General features: G+C 40.5%; 1 protein-coding gene across 6 annotated transcripts in view; it reads left to right on the top strand.

The window, feature by feature from the left end:
* The window catches only part of SIPA1L1 (signal induced proliferation associated 1 like 1), a 116,337-nt gene that overhangs the window by 85,688 nt on the left and 16,233 nt on the right, over positions 1–14,416 (top strand). For 4 of the 6 annotated variants that reach the window (XM_033146560.1, XM_033146527.1, XM_033146542.1 and 1 more), the window contains 4 exons: positions 1,528–1,809; positions 7,855–8,004; positions 10,720–10,838; positions 13,159–13,277. In XM_033146560.1, coding sequence (XP_033002451.1) covers positions 1,528–1,809; positions 7,855–8,004; positions 10,720–10,838; positions 13,159–13,277 — 670 coding nt within the window. The remainder of the gene's footprint in view (positions 1–1,527; positions 1,810–7,854; positions 8,005–10,719; positions 10,839–13,158; positions 13,278–14,416) is intronic. The other 2 variants (XM_033146551.1, XM_033146567.1) reach the window with 2 other exon arrangements.

Genomic DNA, 14,416 nt, shown 5'->3' with positions numbered 1-14,416 from the left:
AGTATGAGAATGCTTCTGCATTGCCATTGATATGTCAAAGCATCCCACTGGATTGTCTTACAGGTATAATGTCTCTGAAGGAAGCATTGGTGATGATGAGTATTCTCAAGTCAGATTGCCAGTGCTTGTGTTTGCTTACATTCTCACTAGTCGGTTAATAATTACGTAGCTTTTGAATACCTGCATCTTATGGCTGCATTTATGTTGGTGATGCTCACTTTTTAAATAAATGCGTGTGAGATACTGCAAAATCTTTAAATGTCATATAGCCATTTTAACACTTCACTGTACAAAAATACCGTTTGCGCTTTAAGCTGGGGATATACATATATACTTATTTTGAAGGAGCCCCTGCCTGTTTTTATTATTTGGATCCTTCAGCCTGACCTCAGAATAACTTGAGACGAGTCTCGCCTTTTACTTTAACTCTCTATACAAAAGTCAAGTGCCAGGGTATGAAAGAATAGAACTTTTTTCCTTTAGCAGAATGAACAAATATTATGTGGAAGGCTATCTCATTTTCCTAACAGCTAGTTCTGTGTTAAATGCATGTTTTAAGATAAGTCAGCTCAAAGTTAGGGCAATTAATGTTTACAATTTGGCAAATGTTATTAGCCATCTTTCATACTGTTGCTTTCAGATATTTTTTTTAAAAACCACCTGTTGATATAATATAAAACTTGCATAACCTTGAAGTAGAAGAATAGAACAGCAAGGCAAGAAAACCCTGTCATTTTTGAAGTTAAATATTTTCAGTTATTTCCTAAATGCAATTCTTAAAATAACATTTAGGCTGCAATCCTATACCCATTTTCCTGAGACTAAGCCCCATTGATCTGAGTTCCATTTCCAGGATCTCTGAATCCAAACCTTACTGCATAACCCTAAACATATTTATTCTGCTGTAAGTCCCACTGAATTCATTCGGTCTTTCTTCTTTCTGTTTTTATGATTGTAATTGATTTTTATTTTTTGGGAAGTTCAGGCGATATGACTAGACTCTATGACTAGACTTCTGTTCCAGAGACTATGGGAGATATCAAGTGTTAGACATACAGAAACATTAGTTAGTTTAAGTCAGTTGATTTCCTTGTGTCTGAGTATGACTTGATTGGCTAGTGCCCTATAAATTAGGGATAGAATTAATGTGCAATTAACCAGTCTGGGCCATATTTAGCATTCAGGGAATGGGTATCACAATTTCTGTCTTATAAGGGTATATTGCAAAAACCTTGGTTTTCGAACAGCTTAGTTATCGAACGTTTCGGCTCCCGAACACCGCAAACCCAGAAGTGAGTGTTCCAGTTTGCGAACTATTTTTGGAAACCAAACGTCCGACGGGGCTTCCGTGGCTTCGGATTGGCTGCCAGAGCTTCCTGCAGCCAACCTGAAGCTGCGCTTTGGTTTCTGAACGTGTTGGAAGTTGAATGGACTTCCGGAACGGATTCCGCTCGACTTCCAAGGTAACGACTGTACTTTTCTCCCTTATTTCAGAGTTTGCATTATGCTTTCTTCTTTCTCTTCCAGAAGTTTTTCAGAAATTAATCGCATGCCGGTGATGGAATACAAAATGAACGACGGCGGCGTTCCATACGAGTTCAAGTTCCCTTTCAGGAATAACAACAAATGGCAGCGAAATGCTAACAAGGGGCAAGGGCCTCATGGGCAGCAAATGCCATCCCAGATGCAAAGTCCCGCTACCACTAGGGTTGCCTCGGGGAAAGGTGAAGGGAAAATGCCTCCCCCAGAGCGAGCAGCCAATATTCCACGCAGTATTTCTAGTGACGGGCGGCCACTGGAGAGTAGAAGGTAGATAACTAATTTGTGTGTTGTCTTTTCCTCCAAGGTATGTTGCAGCATTTTGAAACTTTTGAAACAACAGCAATAAGAACCCTCAGGCACACAGGTTCACATTCCAATTCCCCCGCTTCTTACCCATATCAAATCTGACCCCCACCTCAACAAAATGTTTTTATTCACTTCCAGAAAGTATTTGGAATCTAAAAGAAATGACACTAAACTCATTCACAGCGTTTGGGGATTAACTCATAGTCTTCAGGTGCCAATTCTAGTCGTGCCACCTTACTTTTCCAGTAACTGGAGTATGACTAAATGCACATATACTCATGTCTCTCTATTGTTTAAAAACTTTTTTAAAAAGAAAAACATCCCTAATTATATTTTCCTCTCCGAACCTGCATCAACACATATGCCTGTGTCGTTATATCTATATTAAGAAAAGAGCATATTGTAAGGCAAGAAAGGCAAAAGCAGTCCATACTGGAATATGAAAGAATCGCCTATAGGTGGGCCGTTTAGCCCTTGTGTTCACATTTGGCAAATTGCCTCAGCACTCTAAAACCTTATTTCCATCCCCTTTTTGCACATTGAAATCAATGGATTTTGAACATTTTAGGGGATTAGCACATGTTGAAGATTGGTTGGGGAAGTGGAAGGTTTAGCTTTAAAGTATATGAATAACATAGTCCGTTGGAAGAAAGACCTCACTATATTGGTCGTATGAGCTCTAAGCCTGTGGTAAGTAAAGAAGGGGGATAGTTCCAGGATAATTGTGCTTCTCTTTCCTCAGATATTCTTTGCCAGCTTTTAGGGAAAATGTTGTTATAGCATTGCAGAGTGCAATGCCCTTTACTTGGGGTACCAATACCGGTTGTTGCAATTTTAGATCTTATCAGAATTCTCTTCCTTCTGTACAGAACGTGTGAAGTCTCTGGCTGATGTTGTTTCTACAATACACAATTAGTTTTACATGTAAAAAACCACCAACCTGTTTTGTTCTTTCTGGATTTCCCCAACATTGCTGGAATGCAGAGCAAATGTAGTCTGAAACACACCATTTCTACACTCTCTCATGCAGACCAAAAGGAACACGTAAATTGGCCCTTTTTTCTTCTTTGATCACTTGATACCAACTATGTTATGCTTCCTGCCATTTCATGCTATCATGTGGCACAGCCAGTTTTGCCTAGAGAGCCAAGCTTTGACTAAAGCTCATTTGACATTGATAGAGCAAGTCTGTGTGCTCTTGGCTGTCATATGTTCTGCTCACAGCAAGCCCTGAGCACCATAGAGCATGGGTAGGCAAACTAAGGCCCGGGGGCCGGATGCGGCCCAATCGCCTTCTATATCCGGCCCACAGACAGTCTAGGAATCAGTGTGTTTTTACATGAGTAGAATGTGTGCTTTTATTTCAAATGCATCTTTGTGTTATTTATGGGGCATAGGAATTTGTTCATTCCCCCCCCAAAAAAATATAGTCCGGCCCCCCACAAGGTCTGAGGGACAGTGGACTGGCCCCCTGCTGAAAAAGTTTACTGACCCCTGCCGTAGAGTGTTGATGCCATGAAATGTACTTTTGCTTTATCTCTCCTACATCCCTTCTCCCCTCAATGAACTAGTTCACAGCTGAAAAGAATCACTGAAATTAAAAGTGTCAGTTATTACTTTCTACAGTAAACACCCTTGATGTTGGGTTTCTGCTGTGTTCAGGTGGGCCAGTTTCATTTCTTTGTTTTGTTTTGTTTTGTTTTGTTTTGTTTTGTTTTTTGTTTTGTTTTGTTTTGTTTTGTTTTTTGTTTTGTTTTGTTTTGTTTTGTTTTGTTTTGTTTTGTTATTTATATGCCACCCTTCATCCAGTATAACCACAGGGCCACTTCTTCCAAATGTGTTAGGAATGCCAGGAGCTTGTTGTTAGTTGTAATTTGCTTAATGCTTTTGACAAGAATGGGCTTCTGTGGTAGCTCTCCATCTGTGTAATGCTCTCCTCGGGGAAGCTCTCCGGACACCTTCATCACATATCTTTAGGCACGAGGCGAAAACATTCCTCTTCTCCCATGCCTTTGGCTAGTTAAACCACCTACAACCTTCTAAACTGGTGTGTGTGTGTTATTGTTTTGTTTCTTATTATGCTTTGTATTTCTGTATTTTGATGCTGTAAGGCTCCCTGTGCTTGCATGAAAGGTGGTATATAGACTTAATAAATAAGTAAAAATAGAAACTTGTTGTGATAACAAACCTGATAAGCGGACAAAGATTGGAAAACGCTTTATGCCACAGGTTGGACTTCTGGGGGGGGGGAGTAACATCTCTCTCTGATTGCTGTACCTCCCTGGTTTGTTTTTTCCTTGATTTTTACTGTTTTATATTTTATGTTTTAACTTTTTTAGCTTAGTTTTTAGCTTAAACCATCCGGTTTTATCCTAAATGTTTTAAAGGAATCAAGATCCAAGGAAGCTTTATGCCACACGTTTTGCAACCCCATTCACTTGCTCGGGAAAAACTCCTATTGAAGACAGTGGGTTGTAGCCAGTGTATATTTGCAGTAGCAGAGAGCACAAGGTGTGGCATCCAAATTTTGCAAAACCACCCTATTCACTGCAGCAGCTCCCTTGCCACCTGAAGAGCTATTCTTGAGGGGTGAAGCACCCTCTGGGGCTCTTGAGTATGGAGTAACGAGGGCTATGGTAGGTGAGGAGGAATCTCTGGAAATCAGGTTCTCCACCTTGCAAAATAAAATCACTTTCCAGGAGCACAAAGCCACTTTTGGGTAGAACCCCTCAGAGCTTTCTTCCAAATGAACCTGTGTTTAATTGAGCTGCAAAGGCACTATATTGGCAGTCACTCCTTAGGCAGCTTGCAAATTGCATTTTTAGTTTTCTGCTTCACGTATATCATTACCTAACCCATTTCATAACTATAGAATTCAGGGACAAGGCATAGCAGGGGACGTTTTGTAATATGTGCAACATATTTTTGAGACAAATACATGGAGCAAAACGCAGGTGCCCTCAGGCACAGAAGCAACAACTAAAATAAATATTTAAAAGAAACGCAGGCAGAAGAACTGCCAAAGAACAGCATTACAAAACCCCAACATGAATTTCAGAACAAAATATTTTTGGTATAAGCATATTATTTGTCTGAAAAATTAAACTTTGCAAATGGGAAGCCTGGAAAATGGCTTTAATGCCTCAGTGAATATGCAGAGAGCTTGAACTGGATAAATGATTCAAACTGTCTGGTTCTCAATAATAGCACCTCAAAGCCAATGCTTTTGCTGCTGTTAAATTGGATTTCTGCCCCAAGATGCAGCAGAATTTTTAAAAATGAAATTTAGTCTCTTGCAGCCAGCCAGCCAGCATTTAATGATTAGCAGGCAAAATGGTTGGGACATGAACTTCAGAGCAGTCATCTGGTAATAATAATGTTTTACCAAGACTAAAAATACTGATTTGAGCAAAATGGCAGACTCCTCATTGCTAGAGATGCTAGTTGACCAAATAAAGCAACCACCCTGCTGCTTAGCTTTGCAAATATGCTAGCTGTTTAATTGTGGCACCATATTGCCCAAAACAATCCTAGTCCAATAATGGTGTTTTTGTTGGGTTTTTTTCTTCCTGCATGTGTTGTGTACATATTGTTTTAAAAAAAGTTTTGGCTGTGCTAGGTTTTTTGTTTGTTTGTTATTATTTACATTTATGATCATGTACATTTCAAATCTTTGTAAGCCACTCCACCTTAACAGCAGTTGTATCACACACCATGGAAGGAGGAGTGCAATGAAAGACCAAACCTTCCCAGCTAGCCAAGCTCCCTGTTTTTTTCCAAAGGGAAGCCTGCTGGCCACCAGCCCAGAAGAGTCTATCTGGCTGTTTGTTTGTTTTTTATTAATTTTTATTAAGGATTTTCTTGATTTACAAAGGTGTGTGCAATCTCTCTCTCTTATTTTTCCCATGTAACATTTTTACAAATCAGTTTTTGTTGTTGAGACATTAGGGAGAGGAGGGGGAAAGAGGTGGGTGGGATGGGGAGATGGGTGAGGTGGGGTGACAATGTTTCTATTTTATATGTAGGGTCTGGTGTCAGCGTTGTTTGTGTAGGTTCTCTGTTGTTCGCTTGTGCTTCTTTGGCAGTGAGAGAGGATCTGGCTGTTACTTTATATTATATTTGTTGTTCGATTTTCTTCCAAAGCAATCCAGTGTGACTTACATTAAAGCCCATTGTAAACAACAATGAAAACCTAAAACCTGAAAACACAGGTAAACAAAAGGCAAGGCTATGGGTCCCACCCCACTTGAAGAGGCCACAATGACATCCTTCAAGTGAAGGGCCAAAAGTCAGAGAACAGGCCTCCTGCTTGTGGAATGCTCTCCCCAGGGAGGTTTGCCCAGCACCATCTTCATCCAGCTTTAGGCATCAGGAAAAGACTTCTCTTTTCTTGTGTTGCCACCTTCCAAATCAGAGCTTTCCAAACTTTTCATGTTGGTGACACACTTTTTATACATGCATCATTTTGCGACACAGTAATTCAGTTTTACTACCAAACCAGAGGTTAAACTAATTCCTTTCTAGCCCCGGGAGGAGCCCAGGGAGCGTTCATGTGACACACCTACACACTGCAGCTGACACACTAATGTGTCGTGACACACAGTTTGGAAAGCTCTGCTCCAAATAGTCCATGGACAAGGCATACAAAGAAGGGACTCAGGTGGTGATCACAGGATCTGGGTGGGTTCTTGTGGGGAGAGGCAGTTCTTGAGGTACTGTGGATCCTAAGCTACATAAAGGCTTTAGGGGTAAGAACCGGCACTTTAAATTGAGTCCAGAAACTAAGTGGTACCCAGAATTCGTGTTATATGTTCCATCCATCCTGCTCCAATCAATGGCCTGGCTGCCAAATTCTGTACCAGCTGCAGTTTCTGAACTATCTTCTTAGGCAATCCAATGTGTAACACATTGCATTAGTCCTAGGGTTTACCAGAGCACAGTCAGCAGAGGCTAGGCAGCTGCTGTCCAGTGGTAAAGCTGGGCCACCATTGGAAGCTGAAAGAAGGCTATGATCTACTCAGAACCCACCTGGGGTTGAGCAGTGCTGCGCTCATCTGTCAGCTAGCCAGCCAGCAAAGAAAGTTTCCTTTTCTTACACATGTTTTGCACTGTCTCAGTTGTATGACTATCTCCCTCCTGGACAGTTTAAAAAACGTCCAGGGAGGCTCATATCATAAAAACAGAAACCGTTTTCACTGTTTTCACCACCTGTGAAACAGTGTGTATAAGTAAATCAAAGTGCAAAGTGAGTTCAGGGACTGGTTGGGTGAACAGGCCGTTAAGCTACTGATTATGCCAGGACCCATAGTCCTTCAGAAGTTGCTGTACTACAATTCTCAGCATCCCTGGCTATTGCCCATGTTTGCTGGGGCTGATGAGAATTGTAGTTCATCAGCATCTGGGGGACCAAAGGTTCCCCACACCCAGCTTATGCCACACAACTGTCTTTTTATACTTCTTGAGAGCTATTAAAAATGAAGTATTCCTGCGATGCAAAGACGTGTATCTGTAAATACCCTCCATTGTGTTTCTTAACTATCCGAGGAAATATGCTGTACCTAAAATGCCAGTATTTGATTTTGCAAAGTTGTGGCATGTTTTGCAGATCATACTGGTAAATACAAAGTTTAAAAAACGCTTTTCTAAAACTTGTTCTGAGGTGCTTAGTTAAATCACATTTTATTTGGGATTTGGATAAAATATGCTACGTTTTAATATTCCTTGCTTGCAAATAGCAAATGCAACTCAGCAACTTTATTTCTGGAACTCCTTGGAAACAGTCATTTCTCCCCTTTGTCACTCCCTAATCTTTCACCACTGTTCCATAGGGAGCAGGTTAATGGAGGAAAAGGCATACTGCCCTCCAGCTGGCTTCATTTTTTACTGTCTCAATGAATTGACACTGCTGATGTGGCAGTTCCCACAAAAGTGTTGTTGCTTTATCAAGCTCTGTGCTGCAATGGTTCCTTTAATAATGTAACGTTTGGGATTGTTTGTATTGAACAGGTTATCCCCTGGCTCTGATGTCTACGTCACCGTTTCATCTATTGCCTTAGCAAGATCACAGCAGTGCCGTAACTCTCCCAGCAACTTATCATCCTCCAGTGAAACTGGCTCTGGTGGAGGCACCTACAGGCAAAAATCTATGCCCGAAGGGTAGGCCCTCGTATGTTTGTTCATTTTGTGTATTGTTTTGTTGAGACTGGAGAAGAGTATAAATTAGTACTCAACCCCTTTTCAAGTGTTGTTAAACTCACTGGGCTGGTTCATACATAGCACTGCACTATGGTTTACTGGTATGTGTATCAGGAGGAAGAAGCCCAGAGAAGACTCATAAACCCATGCTTTCCCCTCCCCTTCTCTCTTCATCCAAGTAGCTTGGAGAAGGACTTTGCTAGCATTTCCCCTAATTCTGAGTGGTTTTCTACAAGCCAGAGATAATTGGTTTGAAACAAGCTTTAGTCAAACCAATATCTCCAGCTTCATAAGCCATGGTTTGAAGTTGGCTTGCTTAGAAACTGACTAGCATTTGTTTTGACTTACTCTACCTTTAACACTTAAGGCAGATCGTATATTAAAATTCAATAGTTGTTTTATGGGGCCAGTTCCCAGAATAACATTCTGCTTCCATGAGGTAGCTTTCAGGCATTTCCCACTGATGAGTATATGTGAAAATATTTCAGAATTCTTTATATTCCAGTCTTGAAATACAGTGTTGCTGAAAGGCAACCTATCAACAGTCCCAACTCACAAAATTGTCTTGGAAACAATAATATATATTGACAAATTATTTCCACTTCTAGACATCTTTTTGTCCATCTTCTATCACCTACCCCCAAATACTGTGCATGTAAAATGTTGTACCGCAATTGGCCCTGTATGTCTTCGCACTTTGTGATTTGTGAAAAATACTACCCAGTTTTGCAAGTGGACATGAGAAGGCCATTGTCCCTCCACATTCTTTATTAGCTGTAGTTTTGAATGGGAACCCCAGAATAGGAGCAATGATGCACTTTCAGAGTTGTGATGGCATTCTTGCATGACAGCTGCTACGTCTGAATCAGAAAATACATCGCATCCTTGATGGAGTTGGTAGGATTCCTGGCTATGGCTGTGTTCTGAAAGTCCAGATTGTAAACTTGAATAAACAAGATAGCAGCAATAACCAGAGTTTCTATCCATAGTCACCAGGCCAACAAATCTTCATTATCACCTTTCCCCATTACTCATCTTCTGTCGACTCACTCACATCTTTTCTCTGTGGCTGTTTACCAGTGCTGAAGCTGTGAGCCACAGGGGATTATAGCATTGTTAAAATGAATGACGAATTTGATTGCAACCAACAGTTCTGAATGGTTTAAGTGATTGAAATCTAGTGGTTACAAAGTCTACCCGTTTTCAGATTGTTAGTATGAAGGAAATTAGAGTGCAATTGTTTCATACAAGTGGCAATCAAATACATTGAAAGCTGTAGTGAAGTGACTAAAGCAGAGTGCTGAAATTCACCCATGAACAGCCACTTCCCAAAAGCATTCCAGTATCATACAGGACAATCATATGCATATTTACTCAAAAGTAAATCCCATTGTGTCCAGTGGGAATTATTCCCAGGATGGTGTGTATAGGGTTGCACCCTGAGGCTTTCAAGAGTGGAAACCCCTTACTGTCAACTTTTCCCTTGAGAAAAGACCAGGTAGAGGGAGCACACGCATTGGATTCCACTGCTTTCTTTCCCCTTGTTCAGTGTTTTCCCAATGAAAAGGCTGGGTGGGGCAAGGAAGCTCACCAATTGGACCTTGCAGCCTAACAGCACCCTACACACCTCAGGAGAATCACATTCGTGTTGTAAAATTATGTTAAATAAATCAGCTTCAAGGAGAGAGTCGTCTATGGGAAAGGCCAGATGCAATGCTCTGCTAACACTGCTTCTAGGCTCAAGGTGCTCTCAGACGTTACACACCTGGCTTCTCTAATTATAATGTATTAGATGTGCAAAGCTCCTGCAAATGCACACTGATAATGTTGATCAATCTGGATGCCCTGGATGCATTTTTAGAATTAGTGTATCCACCCCAGTTCAGTGGGACAACAGTTCTTTTGGTACCATTTCTGGCACTGGAACTGCAAGGATAATTCCATACCTGTCACGGTCTTGCTGTGCTGTCCCTGATATCTGAGCTGCCTCCATCCAGGTGGGAATCTGAGCCACCACCTGTTCTTTTCATTCAATAACCTACAAAGTCACAAGTAGGAGTGGTATGACAGATGGGCCCACTCACTCAGATTGCACCTCCACTGTGTACAAATCTCAGTTGTGTATCATACAAAACTTGACCAGTCAGAATGCACTGCCATGTAGCATTTTCACATTTGGGGAGTCTACTGAAAAGACTGCTAGCCAATTCATGGTGAGGTGTCTTTTGCAGAGAATCCTTAAGTATGACTGAAGCCCTTTGTTTTGTTGCTGACTTTGGCTCTGAGGGCCTTTGGGGGCTAGCACTGAAAAGAGTATTTGTTGTTCATGTTCCATCTTTCAGACTTTTCTCTGTGCAGGAATGGGCATTACAAGATCACATATTTCATGTTTGGGTTAGTTATTACTACAGTCCTTTAAATCCTGGCTCTTCATACACTTGGCTGGCAGTAGTGGAATTTACCTATGAAGGATGTTTGGCAGCTGAAGTATATTCTCAATTCATAATCCTAGAAACAGAAAGTCAGAAACCTCCACAATAAGAAAAGCATAGCCCTTTTTTTTTAATCCTTTGTATCAGAAGTGCATTGTGTAAATATGGCTTCTTGATGTAAAGAGATCTTTGCTGTATACCGCATTTACCATGTATGGGACTAAAGAATAATTTTTTACCACAGGTTTGGAATGAGTCGAAGATCTCCAGCTTCCATCGACAGACAGAACACAGATACGAGTGGCAGTGGTAAATCCACCCCCAGTTGGCAGAGAAGCGAGGATAGCATTGCTGACCAGATGGGTAAGCAATAACTTCTGCAGCAATTAAATGGTTTCCCCCACAAGGTGACTTTGGCAACCTATTCCTTCCTTAAAAGGAGCAATTCCTTTTTTTAAAATGTTACCCCTGTTAGTGAGAATGAATGATTATATATATTATATTACATACATACATATCCTTTATTCGACCAATAGCCAGAAGAAACATTTCTCAATACAAAATTATACAACTAAAAAACATCAGAAGAATACACAAATAAAATAGGACAGCACTAGTAAACCTTAAGAATAAATGATTAAATGTGAGGTATATTGCCACCTGCACTTTGTGTCCTTGAGACCTGGGAACATTCATGTGACGTGGAAATAAAGTTCTTTAGAGAATAGATCAGTTATAATGGTTCAGTGCCTGGGGCACCTTTTAAGAAGCAGTGGTGCAGGCACAAATATTACTTGGCCTTACTGCTTATTTACCCTCATCTCTGTTCAGTACGGCATCAACTTCATTTAATTTTTACCTTTTCTGTAGCTCTTTGTGTAGTGTTTCCTTTCTAAATGGTGCTGTATGCTGACTATTAGATGGTTGAAAGTATAAACAACCCATGTACAGATTTTTTTTAAAATGCAAATAAAATATAAGTAAAAATGTACAGTTGGTTGAGAATCACTTTATACTGCTGGGTGTATTTGCACGGTGCTTTGCAGTTAAGTAGTTAGATGAAAGAAAGATCCTCAGCATTCAGCAGATTAAATGAAGTTAAGCCTCCATTTGGCATCTCAGTACATGGGCCTGTTTCTCTCCGTTTGTAGCTACTGAAGCAGTGACCTGACACTAGTAGATCCTGCTGAGGCTTTTGCATTAATAGGAATTTTGCTATGGTTTCATTCATCTTGGCAGTGACACTGATGCAGTGTGACTAGCTTTGATTAAGGATTCCAGCGTGGAGAGTGTGGCTTCCTGGTTGGCAGTACACCAAATAGGATGCATCCAGCCTGGTATCTGTTAGGTCTGGGAGGGAAGTCTTTTGCATCATCAGTTCTCACGTCAAACTGGCATGGTTTGTGTATTGTGGGAATGTAGGCAAAGAAGAATAGGAGCTGGAAATGGTGATACAGTATTTCGACTGGATATTTTAAAAATAAAACAAAAAAAGTTCTGCGACAACCTGATTCCCAAAACTATAGGATCTGACATAGGCTCAACTTCTCTATAGGGGCTTATCTAACTACCTGGAATACCACATCAGAGCCTAAACAAAAGTTCAATTCCATATGATGTTGCCTTGAAAACAGAAAGGTTCTGTGACTTCCTAGGATAATCGGGAGTTGGGAGATCCTTCCTGTTATCCTAGGTATCCATAATTGACAGCTAGATTGGTGGGTCAGGGTAACTCCATTGTCCTAGGTTAGTTGAATGCTAGAAGAGGACATGACTAGAGAAGTTGAAGATGCTCAGCTCTTACTATCATTCTTGTCATCACAACAGACTGCTACTGTGTAAATAAGGTAGGCTTCGAGACAGATTGAAGTATTCAGCGAATGCCTCAGGAGTTCAGGAAATGAAATGCGACTCTCAGATTCAAAAGATACACTTTTGTTCTAGTAACTTCAGAGGCTCAGTGAGCTGCGCCTTATTATTAAAGCCATCTGGTAATTCCCCATCCCCCATATCTGCTTAACAGGAAAAACCTGTGATTATACTGATCTCTAGTTTCCATTTTGGCAGAATACTTTAATCACATGTGTTTTTATACTGTTGAGATGGTAACAACATGTGTAAAGTTAATCTTACTCAGAATTACTTTTGCAGACCCTCCCTTGTGTGTTAATGCTGGCACTGAATATAGCTGCCCAAAAAAATCCGCTGTGGAAACTAAAATGTTCCCATATCAACCTGAACAAAATGGAACAGGTAGAGAGGAAAAATTGTGGTTTTGGAGTGGAAGGACAATGTCATAGGTAGAAACCCAAATGCAGTGATACCTGTTGAGTAGTTTCCTGTTTTAAGGCAGTTAAAAGTACTCTCTCCTAAACACTTTTTTTTTTTTTAAAAAAAAAAAGGTCGATTCTAAATATGTCGTTGAAAATAATTAAGATACAAGCTGTATCAGGTCTGCAACTTTAGTTCAGGAAGTGAAGAGGTGGCATATTCCTTTTTTTACTTTATTGTTTATATATTGGTATTTTTTGTAGTTACTTTAAAGTTTTCAAGGACCATTGCTGGTACAATAATTTTGCTGATGATGAGAAAGCATACTCTTTAGTTCTCTTAGTTCTAAGCTTCTTCTTTTTTAATGCCAAACTTCCTGAAAGCAAATGCTGTATTCCATGCCGCATTGCAGAACCAACATGCCATCTCCCTGCAGTGTCGAAGGTGCTGCCATCCTTCAGAGAGAGCCCCACTGGAAGACTGATGAGGCAAGATCCAGTAGTCCACTTGTCTCCAAATAAGCAGGGTCATGTAAGTTCACTTTCAAAATTGTTGTGCAATTATTATTATTATTATTTTATTTTTTTTTTGCTCTCCCTGCAGTTCTCCAAAGGTAAAATATCCTTCACTTTCCCTGAACTGTACGTCCTTGTTAAGAGTATGGAGGAAATGGCAGTAGAGCTGACCACAGTATTTTAAGAGCTAAATGCAGCTTTAAGATAAAATTTATTAATAGAAATATTTTGCTGCCAACTCAAAAGTAGAGTTGTGCTCCAGTATAGTATGATAGTCCAAAGATCTGTGGGAACCTTCATTATTCTAGAAACAAGATTCCTCCTGTTCAATCCTTCTGGCTTGTTACGCATTCCACAAGCAAGACTTTGGTGACCTACCAACATTTTTTACTGGCTAAAGTTGAGCAGTCTTGTAGAATTAGTTCTAATATGTTCTTTCAGCACACTGTTTATAGCTCTATATTCTTTTTTTCATTCTGTTTAGTTGAGATTCCTGCATTGCAGGGGTTTGGACTAGATGACTCTTGGGGTACCTTCCAACTCTACAATTCTGTGATTCTGTCCCCCTCCTATCCTCCTGCAGCCTTAACTTTCCTTTTGAATATTTCTGCTTAGAGAGATCTGGTTCACATGTCATGGTAATAAACCATGGCTTGCCAAGAATGAGCAGCTTACCATTGCATGCTGCTCATTCAATCCTGCATTGCTCTGCCCTTCCTGGAACCAGGAGAAACAAACCATAGCCTAAGGTTTGTGTTACATGCAAACAAGCCATGAGCAGTTGCTCTACAAATCTTTGCTTCTGTTCATGGTTTGTTTGGGAAGAAACAAATGTTCTTTCACAAGTGATGCTGAGTCAATCTTCATAGTTGTTTCTCCCAGCTCCAAACAGAATGGCACAAAGTGGGAGCAACGGAGCAGCATGTTCTAGCCCACTGCTTGTTCACAGCAAGCCATAACCCATGGTTTACCATGACATGTGAACTGACTCATAGTTTTGAGTCCTAAGCCCTTGTGGTATTTGACTAACTAATCCATACTCTCGAAAGTGCACAAACACTACCCTTGTAACAATGGTGCATTGCCAGATTTCTAAAGGGGAAGGAACTAGTCCGAGAACTAGGAATTTCCCCCAAACCATTAAAATCCTTTTTT

Source organism: Lacerta agilis, chromosome 1 (assembly GCF_009819535.1).
Source record: "Lacerta agilis isolate rLacAgi1 chromosome 1, rLacAgi1.pri, whole genome shotgun sequence".
In the NCBI taxonomy this organism is placed as follows: Eukaryota; Metazoa; Chordata; class Lepidosauria; order Squamata; family Lacertidae; genus Lacerta; species Lacerta agilis.
The sequence above is the reverse complement of the archived record's forward strand: the minus strand, read 5'-3'. Positions and strand labels throughout refer to the sequence as shown.